The sequence below is a fragment of the Pongo pygmaeus genome, chromosome X (assembly GCF_028885625.2).
Source record: "Pongo pygmaeus isolate AG05252 chromosome X, NHGRI_mPonPyg2-v2.0_pri, whole genome shotgun sequence".
NCBI classification, from domain to species: domain Eukaryota; kingdom Metazoa; phylum Chordata; class Mammalia; order Primates; family Hominidae; genus Pongo; species Pongo pygmaeus.
In genome coordinates, this window is record NC_072396.2 from 143313444 (window position 1) to 143337697 (window position 24254).

Here is a 24254-nt window from a genome sequence, read left to right on the forward strand (position 1 = left end):
CCACAATCTGGGTATGAGTTTAAATTCCCTCTTCAACACCGCATTTTAGTAGCATGTAACCAATTATACTAGTCTAACCAAATCTCTCAGCTCTTTGCAACAAGGTTCTAGAAATCCCCCCTCCCCCCGCCCCAGCAAACATTTCGAAGCTGCACCACAAGTCAAGTCTGTCCCAAAAAGCTTAAAAGTAATCAAAGAAACGCAATGCCTAGACAGCAGAAGACCACATCCCTTGGAGGTGGAAGCTGGAGGGGAAGGGTCTGAGGCAGAGATAAAGGCAAGAGAGGGATTCCCCAGGCTCTCCTGGGGCGGGAGGATGGTGTCTGCCCAGCTCTGCGCCTGCAATTTCGACACCATACATATCATAGCCATGTCTGGGTCACGCCTGCCCAGGGCCCACCGGGCATGCACATCTGTGACATGTCCGAAGCTGAGGGCAAGCCTCCCAGGGCAGAGTATGCCCCCAGGCTCTGCGCCTGTCCCAGGGCAGTTGCAATGCAGCAAGCGTGTTACTGTTACGGAGGCAAGAAAGCCATCACCTTCCCACGCACGCACACAGGCTAGGTGGCCTCTTCTGCACAAGATGGGCCACCAACAAACTCACCGATGCTACATACCTGCTCCCCACCGCCCCCACCTCACTCGTAAAGTATGGGGAAAAGAAAGCAAAAACCCTTTCCGACCTGGTCTTCTTCTGCGCCTCTTCTTGGAGCCGAAGAGTTTGACCCGGGAAAAGACATTTAACTTGTTTTTGTCGCAGCTGGTCTTGCCTTTGCTGGGGCTGCTGACACACTTGCAGGCGTTGGATTTCTCGCGCTCGCGGGCTTGCCTCTTCTGACGGATGAGCGAGCTGGCGATAGCCGCCGCCATGGCCACGACGCCCACCACCACCGCTTCTTTTGCTGCCCCTCTCTGGGTTCGCCTCCTCCTCCTTCTCCTCCGCTGCTCGTCCGCTGTCTCCCGACTTCGCCGCTTTGGTCTCCTTAGCCTGCGTTTGCCCGGGCTTCTCCGCACTCGGGCTTCAGCCAAGGAGGGGGCTCAGCATGCCGTCCGAGCTCCTCCGGCGGCGGTCCGGCTCCCGCGCGGGCTGCTGGCTGCCTGGGTCGGAGTCGACGCCACAGCCCCGGGCCGGGATCGCGGGCGAGACTGGCAGGCGGAGGCAGAACTGCGCGACTGCGTGCGGTCGGCCCCTGCGCCCGGCGGACACTGTGCAAGTCCAAGTGGCTCGGGTCGGAGTTTCGCGGCACCCCCCACCCTGTGCCGCGCGGAGGGGGCCAGAGGAGGGAGGCGGGCGGAGGGAGTGAGCGCGGGCGGGAGAGAGGCCGGGAGCTCGGGCGGCCGGAGGGAGGAGGGAGGAGGCAGCGCGCGGGGGAGCGCGCCCTCGCCCTGGCCCCTCCGAGTCTTCGACTAGTCCTTGCAACTTCTTGGCGTGATAATCGGGAAAAGTTGGCCCGTGCCAGGTTTCCGACAGGGATCAAACAGGTAATGGCCTCGCATCTTCGCTGTTGCTGCTGCTCTGGGCGCGGCACAGTCGCAGCACAGGAATTCAGCCGCCGCAGGCACCCTCCGGAACAGCGCGACAGCCTCCTTGCAGCCCCCTCCCGCGACGGCCCCTCCCTCCCGGGGCTGAGCCCGTAGGCTCGGAGCCGCAGGCCGCCCCTCCCACTCCCACCCCCACCCCCACCCCCACCCCCACCCCCACCCCCCGAGTCCCCAGCCGGCCGTTCCGGCTAACACCTGTAGGGGCTTCCGCACTGCTCCAATCGTCCAAATCCTTCTCCCCTCCTTTTCCCGAAAGGAGCTTCGGGAGGAAGCAGTGATGGAGGAGGAACTGGGATGAGGTAGTTGGGCTGACGGAGCGGGGGTTTGCTCGGCATTGGGGGATGGCGTGGTGGGGGTGTTTCCTTAGTGTTTGAGCTGACCAGATTGTGCTCGGGCTGGAGCCCCTCAGAAGTTCGCCAGATCCCTGCCTCAGGCTTGGACGCACCAACAACCCGGAGAACCCTCACCCACACGCGCAGAGGTATTTTGCTTGGCGACACTTGTAGCCATTCAGGAGAGGAGGCCAGAGTCCCCAGACGGGTTCAGCCCCAGCGGTAGCAGCAGCAGCAGCAGACACTGCAGAGCTGCGCCCGCACACCACGCTGCCACCCAGTGGTTTTTGCTGACTTTTCATTTCAAGCAAATTTGTAGGGTCCAAAACCTGTTTTTCCTCTGCGCCCCCTTATCTGTCCGCTCAGATTTGGGATTCAAGCAGAGAGCTTGGGTCGTGTACCATAAGCATTACGTATTTGGGAAATGCAGAGTCGAACCTCTCTATTTAAGCTGTGGCCCATCTCTAATCTCCTAACTTATTTTTTTCTGCTCCTCCAAAGTCAGGCAGCCTCCCTCCCTCCAATTCAGGAACCAGTCTGGCTTTTTGCTGGCCTCACTCTATTAACAAGTTCTGTCCTCTCCCTGTGTTATATTTTATTCTGGAGGAAAAGAAAGAAGAGGTTTTGAGGCCAGAAATGCAGCAAAGAGAAATGGCCTATCTACATCCCTACCTTCAAACAGACACAATTATTTGACTATTTTACTTGATTTCTGAGGCCAAATAGGAAGCAAAATAGAGCAGCTCTACTACCTGGCAGCCCTACATCGTCTTTACGGGACTCCTACATGGCACCCCCATCACCTCTTTTCAGAACTAATGTAGATGCAAAACCAGATGCTCAGCTTATCTTCAGACTCCCAGCCCTTTTTTCCTTGCCTGACCACCCAACAAACAAGCTCGGACTCAGCAACACTGAAATGCTTTCAGGCTTCTTAGCCCATAAGAGCTGAATCACCGGACCCTTCTGTAGATTCCATTGCTTCACAGGGGAAGCTGTTGCTACCCTTCCTTCCACTTCTCTCCAATCTTGAAATGTCTCTTGCTCCATCAGAAGCACCACTGTGTGTCTGCAAGGCAGACTGGGGTAAAGGTTGCAGTGGGTTGAGACTGATAGTTACAGGAGAATGATGCCAAAGGGTCTGACATTTTCTACCTACTCTTTTGTGCTTTTGGCTTTCCCAAATGAAAAGGGAGGACAAGGTAGACGAGAGTTTTAACACCTCAAGTCTATTCAAGTATCCACTTCTTTAAAATGTGATTCATAGGGAAAAATAAATCCCTGATGAATGACTGACTGATACTGATTCTGAAGAGTAGGAGGCCATTTCCTAGTCCAAAATGTATGTGATTGTTGTTTAAATTCCAGATACCATGAAGGGAAATATCTTACATAAAGAGGGGTCAGGAGAAGCTTTGATCAAGCCCACATATTTGGGGTGGGTGATGAACAGGTACAAGGTCTCTGCTTATTCTCTGCATGTTTTTACCTTCTGCCAAGCACCAACCCCCAAGGGCCTTTTGTTCCTACTCTCATTTCTCTCTTGGGATCCTGACCCAGAGCAGGCATGCAAAAGCTAAAGAAGGATGAAGTTCTGATTCAGGAAGGGGATAGACCTTAGAAGGAGAGATGGTATTGAGAAAATCATAAGGGCTTTCCCACACCGTTTTTCCTCCACTTCTCCTCTCAGCTCTCACTGTTTGCTTCTGCAAACACCATTCATAAGGTATTTTCAGGATGCCTGTAGAATTATTGGTGTGGACACTCTGTGGTACATATTAGAGGTAAGCAGACTCAGAGAAGACTTCAGGAATATATAATAAGAATGGCGGGGGCATTTATTACAAATTTGCAAACACAAACTGTAAATACATCCTTTCGTTTCTAACTCCTGTCTACCATCCACACAAGCGCATGGAACCACTGGGCCAAGGCTGATGACCAGGTGATTCTACACGTGTTTGTAGATGTCCTTCTTGCTCTAATCCTTCTCTCCCTGATTAAATTGTATAATATTGAAAAATGAAGAGTATGGGGGAGGGGGAACGAGACTCTCCCTCTGTCACATGTTCCTGCCAACCCACAAAAGGTATTTCTGTCTTTTTATATCCTGACCGCCTTGAATCTTTTGTCTTCATGAACAGGAAAATGCATGGCACATTATTAATGAGACATGAGAAGGGGGCATCTCTCTGTGATCTGTCTGCCTAGAGACCTCATTCATTCTCTTCTCTCTTCCACGAAGAGAACTCACAAAGGCCTGTGACCAGAGGGTAAATTCAATCTGGGGCAGAAAGTGAAAGAAAACCATTTTGAAACTGGGTCCAAATCATATTGCTCAATGAACTTAACCATTAATAATGCAGATATTGGCCAGGCGTAGTGCCTCACGCCTGTTATCCCAGAATTTTGGGAGGCTGAGGCAAGCAGATCACCTGAGGTCAGGAGTTTGAGACCAGCCTGGCCAACATGGGTGAAACCCTGTCTCTACTAAAAATACAAAATTAGTCAGGCATGGTGGCGCTTGCCTGTAATCCCAGCTTCTTGGGAGCTTGAGGCATGAGAATCGCTTGAACCTGGGAGGCGGAGGTTGCAGTGAGCCAAGATCAGGCCACCACACTCCAGCCTGGGCGACAAAAGCAAAACTCCACACACGCACGCGCGCGCGCACACACACACACACACACACACAGCAGATATGTTCGCGTTTTCCTAACTCTCATGTCTATTTCCCAGGTGCTTAAAATTTCAGAGACGAATGTGAATATTACTTTCAAATCTCCAACAGGAAACTATGCCAAAGTCACATCCATCTTGAGAAGGTATAATGAAAGAATTGCAGCCAATCCTAGAGAAGAGTATTTTGCTTTTCTTTGCTGTCCCACTGCCATCCTGGGCCAATAGTATGACATTTGTGTAGGGGAAGTAATAAAGAATTCTCTTTTGACACCTATTTCCAAATCCCTTTTTCTCCAGTTTTGATTTGTTCCTAGCAGTTCACATTGTGCCCTTGCTATGGAACTTCCTGGATCTCCTCCATATTTGTAAATTTCAATTATCTCTGCTTATCCCTGGTGGTTCAAACTCTTCTATGCTCTATTCTAAGGTAGGGTCTATTGTCCGTTGTTTCTCCCAGGTGTCCGCTCTCCCATTGCATTGTCCACCACCCTCTCTTTTTGACCATGTTCAGAAAGAAAAGCATTCTTAACTTCTTTTTCTAACTCAACTCCCAAAGAGTTCTAGTCTGGCAGGCTGGAAACATATGTTTTAATCCTATCTCTGCCACTAATTGGCTGTGTGACCTTGAGTATGTCATTTCTCCATATTACAGGCCTCAATTTTCCCATCTTTAAAGTAATACTTAGACAAGATTGGCAGTTTTCACTTTGTATTCTTCAGCACTCTAAAAGTAATGAAAAGTAATAAAAGTTCCCTCGCCAATGTTTCAACAGTAGATTTTATCTATTTTAACTGTTTTCATTCAACTGTTTATTTCTCTTTCTCTTTTCATCTGTTTTATATAGTGGAGCTCATTGTATGATTTCTTATGTAAAAAATAAAAATGAAAAGATTCTGGTACTAAAAACAAAATGTTTGGAAACCTCCAGATGACATGTTCCTTAAAGTCCTTTTGGCTCTGGGAGCCTAGGATTATTTTTCCCATATGTTCCTGTTCCTACTTCTTTATCTTCCCCTCTTCATACTTCCCATCTCTCTGTTCTCTTCCCACCCCATGAAAACATAAATTCTAAATTGGATTCCAAGGAAAAATGCAAAAGTCCCTTTGATTCCACTCCTCGTGGGTTCACTTGAGAACTAGGTTTTAGCATTCTTTTCAGAGAGAGTTATGTGAGTTATCTGGGCATAGAATGCTGATCGTTCTCTGCCAATCTCTTTTGGCAGGCCTCAGAGGAGCTGTAAGGAAGCTGAGGGGACCTGCTCTCAAGAGGCATCTCCAGGAGAGAGACAGAAACCCAAACAGATGTGACTGTGATGAGTAAAAATGAGAGAACTCAGCCTAATAGGGAGCAGCCTCAGTCCATTCAGAGCAGAAAGGAATTGGCTCTTTCTGAAATTCTGAAAATGAGAAATTTCAAACACCCTTCCTATGTGAAGATAAGCTCACTCAGAATCACTTGCCAGTTTGTTCTCCTTCTATACTAACAGTTCACCAAAATATCTGAGTGGCAAGTTACCTGGTCAAGGACTGATGATGAGCTCAAAGAAAGGAAACGTTGGCAGATTCAAATGCACCAACGTCGAGTGACACTGGGATCTCCCCATTCGCTAAGTAAGGCAGCAGAGAGAGTATTTACGAGATGAAGTAGCCAAGTACCACCTTTTGTGGTCTATCTAATTATGTACAAAGGCTCAGAGAAACAACTGGATAGAAATACAAATGAGGAGTTTAGAGAAAAGCTAACAGAATAGGCTCTTTTCAGCTAGCCAGGCACAGTGGCTTACACCTGTAATCCCAGCATTTTGGGAAGCTGAGGCAGAAGGATCCCTTGAGCCCAGGAGTTCCAGGCTGCAGCAAGCTATGATCCTGCCACTGCATTCCACCCTGGGTGACAAGAGTAAGACCCTGCCTCTAAAAAAAAAGAAAGAAAAATAAGAAAAAAGGAAGAAAAGAAATAGACTCTTGACACTTAACTCCAGGAAGAAAAATGCAATTTAAGGAAATCTTGTTAGTGTCACACTAGAATTCCAGGCAAAGAAAGAGTGACTACTGTATTCTGTTACATACCCTGACACATATATTAGCTGGCAAAGATTAGATCATTTAGGGGAGTTATACTTCAGAAACAAAGGTCTCCAGAACCATCCTTTTAGAAACTGATTGGCCTTCCTGAATTGCCTTTAGAATGAAAATCCACAAGACCTTAGGCTTGCATCACACTAGGATGGTGGCTTGGTCTTCATTATGTCCTGTTTCTGAGATCATTCTCTAAATACTTAAGCTATAGAATTTACTGATGCTACCTCTGATTTATATTTAAAATCAATTGAGAAAACACTGATTAATTCTGATCCTTAAGAAGAAAAATCCTATAACCCACATAAAAATTTCATTGTTCAGCCATAATTTATGAACATTAAAGCCATAAAACGCCCTGATGGTATTAATCATGTCTGTGAATTCAGCACTTCACCATTTAATTAGCCATGGCAGCTGCAACATCGAGAGTTCAAGGCCTCTGATTACCTGCTTGGCCATTTAATCAAGAAAACCTGGAGAGAAATAGCAGCTTTCTGGGGCGGAGGTTTCTCTCTTAATCTTGAGGAGAGAATACAAGGAAATAAGCTTAAGCTTTAACATGTGGGGATTTAAGTTTTGTACAAGGAAAGCATTCTTTTCACTGAGCGTTGTTAAATACTATAATTGATTGCTGATTTTTCTCCTATAAAAGCTTTTATGAATACAACAAAAACCTTTTCTATCTAGGTAGGTATGTGGGTTGGTTTCCATTAAGACTATCATTCTGTCATAAAAACTACACGACTATTTGTATAACCATGACCTGCCACCAAGAAGTAATCACAAGGAAAGTGGAAAGGGGCAGTAACACCATTATGAGAAGGCAAAGGTCCCCTCTGATAGGGCATGGGGATTGCTAGTGTTTTTGTTGTTGTTGTTTTGTTTTGTTTTGTTTTGTTTTGAGATCTGGTCTCTCTGTCACCCAGTCAGGAGTACAGTGGCATGATCAGCTCACTGTAACCTCTAACTCCTGGGCTCAAGCCATGTCCCATCTCAGTCCCCAAGTAGCTGGGACTATGGGCACATGCCACCACATTTAACTATTTTTTTTTTCTAAGGCTAAGGTCTCACTTTGTTGCCCAGGCTTGTCTCTATCTATCTCCTGGCTTCAAATGATCCTCCCGCCTTGGCCTCCCAACGTGCTGGGAATTACAGGTGTGAGCCAAAACACAAAGCTAATTGTTAGTGCTTTTGCCTTTGGAAGATCATACTGGATGAACTTGGAGCATGTGGATCAACGCAGTCACATTCATTTCCTAAAGTTTCTCTCATCCAACTTGCAGAAAACACTTTGTAGACACAATAAATGTATTATTAATCAAATGGGTCGCTTCAGTGGTGACAGAGTGTCTAGAGCCAAGAAAAGCATCAGGTTCTCTAAGTGAATTTGATTCTGTTTTACTCAATAATATTTGAAGATCTTGAAGGAACAATTTCTATTTTATGAACTAAGTGATGGCTAACAAACATAAGTGAGGTGTTTCTACGGTGAGACATTTATGGCAGGCTAAAAATGTACGAGAATCAGAGGCAAAATATCTGTAACACTGGGTTCATTTCTTGCCCAGTGAACTAGGTAACCTAAATGAAAAGCTAGGGGAAAAAATGATGGGAGGATTTGAGGCAATGGCAGACAACCTAATTTTTCTGGATTTAAGCCAATTCAGGAAATAAAGTTACTGGAAGGTGACCTAAACTCAGTATTTGAGGAAAGGAATGCAGTGTGGGCAAATGATCTAGTGTCTGTTATTATTTAGCATATGGAGGCAAGATTCACAACCAGCATTAAGGAACACTGGATGGATTTCCTACTTGCCAATGGCACTGTTTGCCCCAATTTCCTATCAAGAATTTATATTTTTTAAAGCAACAGAGAGGTAATGGGAAAATACTTTAGTGTTCCCTCAGGATTAAGAGTCTTAACACATCTCTTTTCAGACACTGACCAAGATTTGGGCAGAAGAACCTGGTATATTCAGAGAAAATACTATCCTCCATATTCTAAGGAGGAGATGAAAGACAGGTTGATAACCCGCCTGAGAATTGTGCAGATGCCCTAGATGATTTTTAAGCCCTCCCCTCTGCTTTAGATTTGTTTTTCCCAAAACTGGGGTTGGAAATGGTGATAACACTCAATAAATACTATGGTTATAACTGGACAAGCAACTTGTTAAGTGCTATAACCTTATTCCCTTTAATCCTTACAACAACATGTAAGGTAGGTATTATCATTATTGCTGTTGCAGAGGTGAGGAAAGTGAAGCCTAGAAAGACTAAGTGATATGACTATGGTTTCCTGGCTAGTACATAAGTGGAAGTGCAAGTATTTAAACTAAGGATCCTAAGCCAAAAAGTACATTTATGTATACAAGGCCAGACCTTTAAATACTACTTCTTTCCTCATTGGCAGTGGGTCTGGAATTTGGGTTGCTCAACAGTGGTGCCTGGATGTGACTATCTTTTGGCTTGGGGGACTGAACAAGATGAAATATAGCATGATTTTCTAATCAGTTTTTTTTTCTTTAACAAAAGTGAATTATGAAATAAAAATAATACATATGATCTATGCCTAGTTATAAGCACAGTTCATAACACTCAATAACTTCTTATAGCAATATTTAAAGAAAACATTGCTAACTTTCTCATGAAAATTATAGGATTATAAATCACTACTTAGTGTTATTCTATGTTCCCTAGCCCAAGAAACAGTTTGACACTAGAACCTGTTTTGACTCAGGTAATCTGGGACTTTGGAATGCTATGAGACCCAAAGGACACCTCCCGGCCTTTCTCTCCATCACTACTTAGCAGAGACAAGAAGTTAAAGCACTCCAAACACTCAGTTCTTTTCATATAGGAAAAACTGGCTTTCCACACTGTAAGCTTTTTTGTGCCATCTGTTTTTAGCTACAGGAAGCTTGAGTTCAGCCAAAAGAGAGAAAAATATTATACACAGTGTATTCACTTCCATACTCAGAAGCCCATGACTATCCTTTTGCAATTAGGAGCTTCTCCAATATCTATTCTAGCTAATTTGCTCTAACTTTTCTCTTCTGACAAACAGTTAAAAGTACAGTCAACAGACTGAAATTATTTAGTAACTTTTCGTGCAACCACTGAAGGCCTCAAGCAATTTTAGAAACTGATTTCCTAACAGAAGCCTTAATGCTTACCTAATGATTTCATTTTAGAGAAGAGATCTGAGGCAAGAGAAGTTAAATACATTTGGCTTGGGCCATTTGTTCATTTGTTCATTCATTAAGCCTTTATTCATTCAAAATTTACTGAGAACTATTTGCCAAGTACTGAGCTAAGACCTGAAGGATGCAAAAATACTAATAGCTGTAATGTATTGAGCACCAACTCTACTCCGGGCACTGTTCAGAGTACAATAAATCATTACTTAGTATCATTGATATGTTCTTGAAAACTGCAGTTTTAAGTGAAATGACATAATGAAACCAAATTTTTTTCTCATCAACATTATAAGGAAACAATATTGAAGGAAATGACATTATTTGAAGACCTGCTGAATGTCACCTCACTTAAAGTTGCAATTTCCAGGAACTTATTTATGACATTTAAGTGAGGACTTATTGTACTTTATCTTTGTTTACTCCTTTAATACTTATAATAACCTTATGAACTTATCTCCATTTTACAGATTAAGAAGCTGAGATGAAGAAAGGGTAATGCATTCATTAGTGTAGGGAGTGGTGGAGTGAGAATTTGAATTCGTGCATACTGCCTTTATATCTCATGTTTTAAAAAACGACTCTACTGCCTCTCCAGTGACTGTCCCTGGCCTCAAGTGGAGGAGAAAGAGAAGTAAATAGTTAACTAAAACACAAGTGTGATAAGCATTTTAAGAATGATACTAAATATCCAGTGTTTTCAGAGCCCAAAGAGGGCGCAGCTAACTCCGTGGGCAGGAGGGCAGGAATTGAATCCAGCTTCAGAAAACAAAACCTGTCACTGAAGATGAATGTGGGAGGATGGGAAGAAGCTCAGAAGTTGGGGAAAGAAATTAGGTAAAGCCAGACTTCAAACCTGGATTTCAACTGACTACTGGTACTGTATTCTTCTTACTAGGCCATATTACTTTCCCTCAGCTGAAAGAACTTGCAAAACCTTAGATTTTTATATCACTACACTTTGAACATCAACCATTGGGGACTGGGAGAAATCGACTATGCTATGTGGGTATTCTGATGAACATTTGTAAGTTTTTATTCCTTGCTTTAAAAAGATCGTCTTCTTTTTCCTACTGATCGCATTCAGTACATATTGTCAACATTGATGTTCAAGCATACAGTTGTTACTGATTTCTGACTGGCAACGGCAGAAGGTGTAGTAGAAGTAATCCCTTTAGAAAGATGCCAATAAAAATGAAAATTACATTGGCATGTATGTCATGGTAAGTCAGCCATTCTCCTGATATAACTGGAGTGAGGTTGGAGACCAGAGATTTTTCACATGGGCAGTCAATAAATAATTTTTATGATGATAAAACTTTAAGGTAACAAATTAAAGATTGTGTGAAAAGATTGTCCAAGCCAGGTAATACCAGTAATTCATCTATATAGATTTCAATATTCCTACAGGAGAGGAACAACTAGGATTTGGTTGGCATTTGAATATATTGAAAACATATTGAAAATTTCCCTGCTCACTGTATTCCTCTTCAATTGTGCTTAATCAGTTTTTCTATTGCTGTGCTTCAATTCTGGAAATTTAGCTATCAACTCTTTACTTATTGCCTCTCTTTAAATCTCTGTTGTTCTACTGAAACTTCTGTTAGGTGCATCCTACCTATTCTTCCATAAAACACAGAAATAATGGATAAAATATTCATTTTATTTAGTCTCTCCTTCATGATTCCTTACTTCTCTTTCCTGGTTCCATCTCTGTATCTTTCTTTGCAAAATCTGGGTGCTTCACTGATCCCCTCTTTAGCTGGATTTATCTGTTGATTTTGTTTTTATTTCATTGGTACAAATACTATATATTATACAATAATATTTTATGAATGGCATATAAAATTATATATACACACAAATGTTATATATAAAATATATATACACATATATTAAATACATATATATATTTACAATTTCTGTTTGGTGTTTGATAATATGTCTATTTTTTCATAACGTTCTGATCATATCTTAAGAGTTTTATTCCTTTATCTTACTGAACATTTTGATCACACTTATGCACTTATGTTAACTCCTCTTTCATATTGCCTTATTTCTGGAATATGAATTACTGTGGTTATTGTCACTGCTGACTCTTCCATGGTGTTTTATTCCTCTTCTTGCTCTGTAAATTTGACTGTGTGCTTACATTCAACAGGAGAGTTGTTCTCTGTAAAATACCACATGAACCCTGGATAGTAGACTTATCTACCTCAATAGTTTTGTGTTTTTCTCTACCAGCACTCTATGGGTTTCACTGATTACAGATCGGTTTTTATTTTAATTTCCCAGTAGAAATTGATAGTATGAGTTTGGATGTGGGTTCCAATATCTTATATTCTCAGCCCAGAATGGAAACCCCATTTACATTCTATGTCCCCAGGCCTTGGGCCCCGATTTGTCATGAACTGAATTGGACTCTTGGCTCCTAGGGTTGTGCAGTAAACTCGGGGCTCTGTATCAGGGCTGTGGCTTCAACTTAAGTCCCATCGTATGTACCCACTTCTGCTACACTTGATGGCCATGTAGCTTCAACTGCTGTAATTTGCTTTGGCTTTGAATTGTTTCTTCCTTTCTGTCACCTACAGAGTTTCCTTTTTCTGCTTTTGAAGTCTCTTGCGTATTGTCAAAGACTTAGGGTAATATTTTACTCACTATTTCTGTGTTTTTGTAGAATAGGTAGTAACAAGCAATACATTAGTTCAACATATTGACTAGAAGTCCTCATTCATTCTTTACTTTCACCATATCACTAAAACTACTGTTACTAAAGTGATCAGTAACCTTCTTATTGTCATATCCAATGCCTTGTTCTCCGTCATTACTTTATACAACCTTTCAGCAGTGTTTGATGCTACTGACCATTCTCTTTGTAACACATGAATCTTCTCCCCTTGGCTTGTCCAACACTGTGCTCTCCTAGTTTTCCTCATATCTGTATTGACTGCTCCTACTTTGTCTCATTTTCTGGTTCCCCTTTCCTCTTATTAACCATTTGAGTGCTTTAGGATTCTGTCCTATACCCTCTAATTTTCTCCCTCAATCTTTTCTTTCTAGGTATTTTCTTTAGTGACTTTATTCATCCATCCTACGAATGTTCTTTGAGCATCTACTATGTGCCAGGCTGAGTTGTAGGTATTCAGTGGTGATCAAAGCAGATATCTTGACCACATGAAAATTATAGTCTAATGAGGAGTCAGATAATAAACAACACATATAAGTAGTTATACATTGTGATTACTGCTATAAAAAGATAATGCCATTCAAGAGTAATGCAGAAGAACCTAACTGAAATTGGAAGGTCAGAGAAGGCCTCTGAAAGGAGATAACATTTTGCTGACTCTTGAAATATGATATGGACCCAGCCATATGAATAGTACAGGAGAGAAGTACCATTTACACTATGACAACTCCAATGGTCTCCACTGCTTTCATCTACTCAGTTCTGAGCTCCACATAAGGATAGTTATACCCAGTTGATCCTCAGGACCTCAAACTAAACAAATCCAAAACTGAACTTATCTCCCAATACTGATTCCTCTTCTCTTATCCATGTAGTGATTAATGGTGTTTCTTTTATCTCACCCCTTTCTGGATACATCCTCTATTTTAACCAAACCGGAAACCTGGGCATTATCCTCAACTCTTTCCTTTCCTCCCACTCTATATCCAAGGGGTAACCCAATACTATGGTTCTACCTTCTTCATAGCACCTCTAAATTCCAATTGTTAAGTCATTCATCTATTCTTGTTTCATTTCTTTCCTGAATTTCATCATAGTCTCCTAACTGCATTCCTCTGCCTCTTCTCTTGCCTCTGATCAAACTACTCTGCTCACTGCTACAGTTCTAACTAACATATCTGATCATGTTATGCCCTGCTAACAGGTATTCAGTGGCTCTTCATCATGCACAAGCCTTCCAGTATCTGGACCCAGATTTCTTTGTCACACTTACTTTTTGTCACTCTCTGACACACTGTATTTCAGGCATACCAAAGTATTTCCTTTCTCCAAAATAACCCCCTCATACCCTTCAGCCACTCCAACTGCTATACCCTTGAAAATTCTATTCCCTCCTACCTAGCAAAGTCTTTAGGATTGATCTCAGGTATTATCTCTTCTGGGACATCTTCCTCAAATCTCCCATGTAAAAATGTTCTGTTCCATAGCCCCTATATATATAGCTATTTAATGACAACTATAAGATTAATTTCTTTCTACTTGTCTGTCTTTCCCACTAAATAGTGAGCTCGCTGACTCAGGGATTAGGACTTCATCTCTGGGTGTCCACATCTAGACACAGTAGGGGCTCAATAAATTATAGTTTTATGAATAAATGAATTAGCTAACTCTCTGTTTCTCCTTTTGGAGACTGCACAGGAGACACCTGAAGCAATGAAATGCAAGACAGGTCCATTTTGATGAGTAGGTTCATGTACAATAAATGTTAGAGTATGTAGGACTTAGGCCATGTTTTAATAACAAACAGAAGCAATGTTCAGGCGTTAAAGTATAAACAGAGGACTATTTGATTCTTGTTAAAGGGAAAGTTAAATCAGGTTAGTAACTATGTTGGTCCATGTTTTAGCCATATTATGATATTAAAATACTCTTTTACAAGTATACTATTATACAGTACTCTGTCTCACGAAACTCTTTTATAACCAGTGTCATATTCAATCTGCATGAGAACTGGTGAAGTAGGCACGGTAGGTTGCAACTGGCTCTTTTTATAAACCAGAAAATTGTGTCCCACCAAGAGGTCATGGTTTACTTAACAGCACACACAAATTTATTAATTAATCGGTATAGGGCCTACCTCATTCCAAAGAAGAATTGAAGTGGCTTACAAAAAGGTGCATAAGAAAATAAAATTGAAACACAAATAGAGAAACAACAGAGTGAATGACCAAGAATCAGATGGTAGAGGAGGCCAGTAGGGTTTCCAACCAAGGTTTCTAACTCTTAGTCTCACTCCCTTTCAGCTCCATTAGGCTGCCTCCAAAAGCTTTTGAACCACTGGGTGGTGACTGGCAAGAGATTTGTTGGCATTAATAAAAAAGTAGCAACAATTTTGACCTCACAAAGCAAACAGCCCAGTATCTATTTGAATAATCTCCCATCAAATGTAAGCACTGAAAATTGAATCCAAACTTGAATTACGGCAATTATCCTGCTTGGATTAGAAGCCTAATCAACCAACAGACACAAGTAAGGTGAAATAAGCTGAAACCACAGAGAAAATTGGTCCATGAGAGGACAGGGGCCTGGGTTTAATTTTCAGAGCTACATATATGTTTAAAAAGGTAGCGCTATTTCTGAGGTAAACTAATTCAATTTTGATCACACCACATTTTATAGATATCCACCTGCTCCGGGATTTTGATGAGAGTTTAAATAATAAAGTGGCTTTACTCGGATCCTATGCTTCAACTAGTATCACTGCTATCATTTTCTTAAGTGTTGTACTGAAATTGAAAATGATAATATCTATAAAACCTCTCTAGTGCTGACATTTCCAAGTCTCGTTTCCAGCACAAACAAAATTAGAAAATGAAAAATATAACCTTTCCCACTCTGTAGTTTCTTTACAGGGTATAAAATAGAAAGGTAGTCTATATTCAAGAATTATGGCCAACTAACAGGAATAACAATAACAGTGATAATAATCTAGCAGCTAACATTTTTCCAAGCATTTACTCTGAGCCAACCATTGTTCCAAATACTTTACATATGTTAACTTATCCAAATCTCATAACAACCTTCTGAGGTAGGTACTGTTATTAGCTTTATGTTATAGGTGAGGAGAAAAGATACAATGAGATTAAAAATTTTGCCTAAGGTCACACAGTTAATGGATGGTGGAATTAGGATACTAACTCAGACAGTCCTGCTACACACAGATATGCAAATAATCCTGATTTATAGTTATTTGGTCAGAGGGATGGACTGTATATTTTATGAATGATTTCAGACCCTCCTTTACTCCCTCTTACTTTCTTTCTGTTTATATCACTGTCAATTAACTTTCCAGTAGTAGAGGCTCAGAGACGGTAAAACTACTACTAAATTTATAGCAAGTTGTATGAATTTCTTTAAGAAGTGGGAATACTTCTCCTTTCCTCAGTTTTTTCCTATTTATGGTCATTGCAGTAATTTCTATCATCCTCTGCAGCTTTGAAATCACTTCTTCACATGTAAACAGCTAACCCTGGTGTTGCCATGGAGATTTATATCAATGCCATGAGCCAAGGCCTAATTTGCACATTCTGCTGATTAACAGGAGTATTTGCTAATCCCTGCCAAGATCTCCCATCCACTGCCATGACTAATCTCACCGGTTGGCGATGCATGGAATTCATGAATGCTAGAAACCCATCATCTTAGGTTATTTAACACTTCAATTCTGTTCAGTAACAACTTAATTAAATCTCGAGGGGAAAAAAAGGTCAACAGAAAACTAAAATTAAACCTTTTAAGAAATTAGTTAACAAGAAGGGAACATTAGAATTCACTGCTATGAAGCAGAACTAATAACACAATAATGCAATATAACATAAATGGTACATTTCATCTTGGGTACTCAGGGGGTGATCATCTGACCAAAAGGTAACTATCATTTATTAAGAGAATTCTCTGAGCTTGTCAGTGTGCTAGGTGCTTCAATATATGTTATTTATTTCATTTTCACAACACTCCTATGAGGTAGGGTGTTTTTATGTTTGTTTTGTTTTTATCAGGTAAGAAAATTAAGGCCCAGAGAAGTTGAGTCATTAGCCCAAATTGACACAACCAGCAAGTGACACTGCGAACAAAGCTAGGACCACCCAATTGTGTCCGACTGCTTGCATACCACTTGAGTGGAACTGTGCACGGAGCTTACTTTCCATCCAATATTTTGATTTTCTGGAAGACAGAAATAAGACAAATGAAGAGAAGCTGCACGGAAATAGATTAGGGCTCATTTTGATGAAGACATTTCCAACAATAGGGATTGTATAAAAATAGGTAGCATGGACTATCTTGAAAGGTAATCAATGTCTTGTCACTGGCAATGTTCATAGAAGGGCCATGGGATCACACAGACCTATTCCAGTACCAATCAGATGTTGTGGAAGGGATTCTTGCATTTAATAGATGATTGAATAGTATCATCATAGACCCTTTTGCCAAAGCCCTCACACAAAGACTACCAGAGAAACCTGCTGATCATACAAAGCTGGGTATGTGAAACACACTAAGCAAGAGAAAGTCCCCCTTGACAGAGTCTCAGTACTATGTTAAAAAGGAGGAGTTAGCAAAGAGTACTTACAGGGTTTTCAAGGCTGGGGTTAGTCAAAGGTAATTCATTTTAGGCAGAAGTTTTTAAGTATAGTGCTTAACAATGCAGGTTAGAATTTGTAAACTAGGCGAATTGCTGGAATAGTCAGTGGTCTTATCTTTAGGACACATAAGCCATGTGGAATTACTATTAAAACAGTCTGAGCTAAAAACCAATAAAAAGCAAAGAAACTCTCACAAACCAGAGGAGATTGAAGAGATGTAATGACTAAATGCACTGTGCTATCCTGGATTGAATCCTGGAACAGAAAAAGGGCCTTAGTGGAAAACCTGGTGAAATCCAAATAAAGTCTGGGGTTTAGTTGATAATAATGTACCAGTGTTGATTTCTTAGTTTTAACAGATGTACCATAGTATGTTAACTTTAGGGAAACCTAGATGAAGGGTATATATGAATTCTCTGTACTATATTTGCAACTTTTCTGTAAACCTAAAATTATTCAAAACATTTTTATAGGTTTATTAAAAATATTTGGAGTTTCATTTGTCTTTCACATCGTAGTTGGCTTCAATTTATCTATTTTGCGAGCTATGGTTCAATATGTTTTACAACTTACAGTTTACTTCATTTCTTACCTTGATCTGGAAACCACCTCAGAGAACCATCTGGTCTGAACAGAGTTTCTACTTAATTCAAACTATGGGGAAATAAGTAATGCGTGGTATTATGGGACTGGAAAAGATGTATGTAAAATAAGGCCTATTTTTCACTCAGTCTTTTTTTCCCTCTAACTTTATAATTTCTGGAGTTAAGGGGACCATCTTGAGTACACAAATAATACTGCACCAACAGGTCTGTAGGAGATGCATGCACATCCTTCGTCACTGCTAATAGAAAAGCAACAAGTAAAGACTACTGAAGGCCATGATATGGTTATTTACCCAGGGGATACAACTCCCTGGATCTAAGAGCCAGTGCACGAGAAGTCAAAATGGGTCAAGAACAGTTCCTTTATGTTTCATTCAATCAGAAACTGCACACTTGTTCTTCCTAAGCAGTACAGTAAGATTTTTCAGCATTAAGAGTACCAGCACCAGACATTATGAATTTCAAGTCTGTACTTCTTCAGGGAAGCTGGCTGCAGATGGTGTTCATGATTGCAGTAGAGAAATGCCATTTAGGGCAAAGAGTATTGATAATATAATGGATTTTTTCCTAACTGTATTTGGCATGTATTTCTACTGATATTTACTTTTAGGTACTCAGGAACCTTGAAGTTCCTCCCCCCCACAACCCTCCTGTAAAAATATTATATTATTGGTAATGAACAAAGCATGACTTTGCATTTGCAAAAGTAAGGACTAGGCATTATAATAAGGCAACATTTGTTATGGGTTTGCACATAACTAGAAACAGCATTGAGTTGTATAAAAGTTGCATTGTCATTGCCATTTTTCAAACTACAGGCTTGGTGGAATGATGGAAAAAAACATCCTGGGGTTTGAGTATCAGTTTTCCTGCCAACTCGTCTTAAACTTCAGGAAAGCTCCATCTATACTCTGGGCATCTACTTCCACACTGATAAAATGACAGATCTAAGTTATATGACCTCCAAGGCCTATGGACATGAAAGTTCTTCGAATTTAGTTAGTCCACCACTAATCAAAAAGACAATAGTTATGAGGGTTTTCATTTGCTACATCAAATTGAAAAAAAAATCATGCAGCACAGGAATCCTGAAGCCCTGGGGTAAGCTTCCCACTTAGTGCAGAAGAGGACTATATCGCAGAGTGGTTAAGAGCATGGGCTTTATAACTTGGAAACTTAATTGTGAATCTTGATCCAGTAGCACATTAGATATGCGACTTTAGAATGCCATTTAACCTCTCTGATCTTCAATTTTTTCTATTGTGAAATTTAAATAACTGTAGTGTCTACCTCCTAGGGTAATTGGGAGAACTAAATGGTTAATATTTGTAAAGAGTTTAGCATGTGCTTCGCATGTAGTACACACTCAACAAATTGTAGTTGCTGCTTTTGTTATTCTTCTTGTTGATATACATACACTATTAAAGACAGCTTTATCTGCACATACATTTTGACAAAAAGTCATAATCTCTTATCTACTGTAGACCAACTGAGATGACTGATACTCAGTTGAGACCTCTAATGGTCTCACATCTCCTCAGCTTGCCCTAGTATGGGCTGTGTGAAATGGAGAAGAATAATAGCAAATACTTATATTGCACTTACTCTATGCACCAAACACTGGTCTTACACATGTATTAATTAACCTAATCCTACTGATGAGGTAGGTACTGTTATTACTCCTAGCTTTTGGATGATAAAACTGAGAGGTAGGGAGGTTAAACAATTTGCCCAAATGGCAGCTAGTACATATCAGAATCAGGATTTGGTCACAAACAGTCTGGCTCTGGAGTCCCTACTTTTAACACTTTGCTTTGCTGCCATAATGACAGCTCATATTTGGTAAGTGCCTACCAAGTACCAAGCTCATTATAAACCATATCTGTAATCGTTACAATAATCCTTCAAAGTAGGTATTATGTGTATCTCATTTTTTTCTGATATGGAAAGTGATGCTTATAAAGACTAACTTGCCCGACATCACATAATGAAAAGGAATAAGATTCATTTTTTTTTTTTTTTAGCTCAGAGGCTTTAGGAAATAAGGCAAATTTTACTCTGTGTCAAATATCTAGAAGGGTTAGTAACTGCAACACCAACATTCTCTCTGGGAAATATGCATAACACCCCTATTAATGAGGCACAGGAAGCAGTAGCCTTCATTGAAGCCCCCTCTGCTGCTAGTTCAGGCCCCCCAGGCACTGGGGAGATCTGTAGATCTCTTCAACAAGAAGATTTTCTCTTATATAAAGGGAGAGAGTTACTGAAGCACATAAAGAAAGCTATCATATGAAATTCAAATTTGTTCAACCTTCCTGAGAATGAATCTTAAGTGAACAAAATAACATTCTGACTAAAGCCCATAATCACATTACTTTCTACACGATGAAATACAATGAGATGCATAGAGAAAATAACTGTGGAACAAATCCACCCTATTTAATTATATGGGAGAACAGTTCTAGATTTACCATAGAAATACATAGGATATCAATGTGAAGCTAATACATTCTTCATACTCTACTAAGAAAATGTACCTAGGAAAAACATGGAACTAGGCTAATGATTAATATTTTCTTGTCTTTAAATTCGGTGTTTGAAAGTATAGCCCATAAATAATGCTCCCCAAAGCATTACAGTGAACATGAACAATAAAGAGATGGAAAAACATATGTGTTCTGCAATTTTATGCTTTCATCTTTGGACATTAATTTCATGTAACTCCTTATTTCTATTTTGTGCAAAAAATGTCTCCCAAGTTCAAAAGGTTGTAACAATAAATATGAAAAAGAAGACAGATGGGAAAACTTGTATGTTAACAGTGACTTTTATTCATCCAATATTTTCATATTATATTATCCTTTCCAAAGTCAAACTTAGCAAAAACTAAAGAAAAATGTGTGAATTAATACTCTGATGAGGATCCTTATATGCAGTAAAATATAAACACATTTATATTAGATCAAAGCCTTTTATGAACCATAATCCATCATGGAATGGCTTATTTGATAATATTTCACTCTAAGTGATATAATTTTTGCAACTTTCTTGTTTTGGCTCTGTGGGTTATAACTCCTGGTTCTCCAAAGTTTCAGAGTGGAAACCATCTCTCATCTAGCATTTAAATGGGGAGTGTCTCCCATTCCCAAATACTCAATCCCTTGAGCCATTGCCCCTTGAAACTTTAAAGACTATTTTCATTTAAAATTTACCAAGAACAAACTCTGGTATCCAAATTGGAGACTGGGTTTAACCAGGCAATATGTGTAATTATTGCTTAGTCAAGTGTACACAGTTTTGGAATATTATGTGGCTGGTGGATATTTTATTTACATTATATTGAGTTCACATACTTCTGCAATAATGGTCCTCAGGCACAAGTCTAATATATGCTAGTAAACAAATTTCAGAAAGTATGAGTTAAAACCCTCCCACACTCTAGGCTTTACAATGAGTGGGAAATAGTGACCATCTACTATTGGGAGAGGGGAAGGAGGGTTGAGAGAGACCTCCTCTCCCAGTCCTAGGTGCATAGTACAGGAAGGCTAGGAATAACATCTGAGAGACACCCCATGGGCATTGAGTACCTTCAGTACACTGATTACCACCCATTGACCCTCTACTGTTGTGAAGGGTAAAAAATATAAGAGAGAATACACCCTCCTGCCTGTGTTATGGAACACAGAGCTTGCAGAAGTATGGCGTTAAGAGAACAGAGACAAACCATCCAGGTACTCATAGCTAAAGCATTGCTGTAGATAAGATGGTGACCCTGCTCTTAAATAAGGTACAGTCTCTGGTGAACTGAATGTCACTAAAGCTCAGATCTAGATCAATCTAAGAGTAGATTGATCCCAAACAAAATACTAATGGCCTAATAGAAGAAAAGGTATTCTCATTTTTGGACATTGGCATAATTCACCTCAGTTTCTGTTCTTTTACACATAGTGACTTGCCTTCAAATAGAAATTAGATAAACAACAAGAAAAGACTTACAAAAAAAGGAAGAATACATGAAACATACTCAAGTGATAGATCTGAGTCTCAGAGATGGCCCAGATTATGGGTTATCAAACAGGGACCATAAAATAACTATGATACATATTTTAAAAGGTCTAGTGAGAAAAGCAAATGACATGCTTGAATAAATGTATTATTTACGTATTGCGATGGAAAGTACAAATACAGAAAAAACTGAAAAGCTAGAAATAAAATGTAGGATGTCAGAGATGAATTCTTTTTAAGGGCTAATCAGTTGACTGAATATAGTAGAGAAAGGAATTTGTGACTTGGATACATTTGAAAACAAAGTATCCAAATGCAACAGAAAGAAATAAAACAGTCAAAAAAAATTGGAACAGTGTGTGATATCTGTGGGACAATAGGAAACCATCTGGCACATGAGTAATTTGGAGTCTCAGGAAAAGAGAGAATCAAGCAGAAGTATATGAGGGAATAATGGCCAAGAATTGTTCAAAATCAATGAAAGACAACATGTTATATATCTAAGAATGTCAGAGAATATCAAACAAGACTAATCAAACAAACAAACAAACAAAAAACAGCTAAGCATATCATAGTCAAACTGCTAAAAACGAAAGATAATGAGAAAATCTTGGAAGCAGGCAGAGAAAACAGAAACACTACCTACAGTGGGACTATAATAAGAGAGATATATAACTGCTGACCAAAACAATGAGGGAAAGAAGACAATGGAATATCTTATCTTTAAAGTGCTGAAAGAAAAATAAAATCTGCCAAACTTGAATTACATATCCAGCAAAAATATTCTTCAAAGATAAAGGTAAAATAAATAAGTTTTCAGAAAAAAAGAAACAAAGAATTTTTCTCCAGCAGATAAACACTAAAAGAAATGAACAAAAAATGTTCTTTATAATGAAGGAAAATTATATCACATAAAAATCCAATTCTGCAGGAAGAAATGAAAAACACGAAGAGTAAATAAATTGGTAAAATATTAAAGATCTTTATCTTAAAAATAATGTGTGCATGTCCGGGCCTGTTGTGGGGTGAGGGGGAGTGGGGAGGGATAGCATTAGGAGTATACCTAATGTAAATGATGAGTTAATGGGTGCAGCACACCAACATGGCACATGTATACATATGTAACAAACCTGTACGTTGTGCACATGTACCCTAGAACTTAAAGTATAATAATAAAAATAATGTGCACATGTATATAGAAATTACATCAATGAGTAGTGACTGCTATTAAAAATAATCAAATTGTAATGAGAGGTTTATAGCACATACAGAATAAAATATGAGAAAACAATCATGAAGGTTGTAAGAAAATTGGAAGAATAATGTTGTAAATGTCTTACCTTGTTTGTGAAGTAATAGAATATGTTTTGAAAGTAGCAGAGATAATTTAAAGATGCATATTGTAATCTTGAGAAACTGCTAAAAATAATAAAAATAATGTAATACAAAAGTTATTTGATTCACTCCCAAAACATTAAAAAAGAAAAATAGAGGGACACAGAGAAGATGGGACAAATAGAACTCAAATACTAAAATGGAAGATTTATATCCAAACACATCAACAATTACAATAAAATTGACTGCAAAACAAAATAAAAGTCAGAATTTGGGAGCTAGAAGAAGAGAGACTCACTTACATATTGCTTACAAGAAACAGACATTAAACATAAAGGCACATAAACAATAACAGTCAAAAGATAGAAAATATACACATTGCAAACACTAATCCTAACAAAGATGGTGTGGCTGTATAACTATCAGATAAGGTGGACTTCATGGTGAAGAATATTATCAGAGATAATGGGGGAAGTGTCATAATTATAAAATGGTCAATTAATAATACACAAATTCCTATATGTGTGTGTACCTACTAACAAAGGCACTACATATTTGAAGCAAAAAATTGATAACACTAAAAGAAAACATAGGTAAATCCATAATCATAGTTGGAACTTGCAATACTCATCTTTCAAGAATTGACAGAAATTGTATACAAAGTCAGAATATAGAAGAATTGTACAACACTGTCAATCAATTTGACCTGATATAAACGTACAGAACGGACCAACAGCAAATAACACATTACTTCACATGAAATATTCACCAAGTAAACCATAAGCTGAGCCATAACCCAAATTTAAATACATTCATAAGAAATCAGAGTATGTTATCTGACTGCCAAATATCAAGCTTGGAATTAACATCCAGAATGTACATAGACCACCCCCTCAATAAGAAATCAAACACTATATATCTAAATAAGTCATGAGTAAAAAAAAAAATTCAAAAAGAAAGTTAGAAAATAGGTTGAATTGAATGATAAAGTACAATATATCAAAACAATGAAGTTAATGTAAAGCTGTTATTATAGGAAAATTTGTAGCTTTAAATGCCTTCACTCAAAAAGAAGAAAGTTATAAAATAAATGATTTATGTTTCCACCTTAAGAAACAAACAAAAAAAAAAACTAATTAAACCCCAAATAAGT

General features: G+C 39.4%; 1 protein-coding gene and 1 long non-coding RNA gene across 9 annotated transcripts in view; one reads left to right on the top strand and one right to left on the bottom strand.

The window, feature by feature from the left end:
- The window catches only part of FGF13 (fibroblast growth factor 13), a 610237-nt gene that overhangs the window by 80037 nt on the left and 505946 nt on the right, over positions 1–24254 (bottom strand). The window contains exon 1 of one of the 8 annotated variants that reach the window (XM_054472777.2): positions 684–1630. The exons of the other annotated variants lie outside the window; for them this stretch is intronic. Within the exon in view, the coding sequence (XP_054328752.1) occupies positions 684–870 (187 nt within the window). The 5' untranslated portion in view covers positions 871–1630. Of the gene's footprint in view, positions 1–683; positions 1631–24254 lie in introns of those variants that run through there. 8 annotated transcript variants of the gene reach the window in all.
- LOC129025169 (uncharacterized) lies at positions 1988–6475 on the top strand. The gene is made up of 3 exons (XR_008497186.1): positions 1988–2023; positions 4611–4696; positions 5778–6475. It is a non-coding gene; the product is annotated as an uncharacterized LOC129025169 (long non-coding RNA).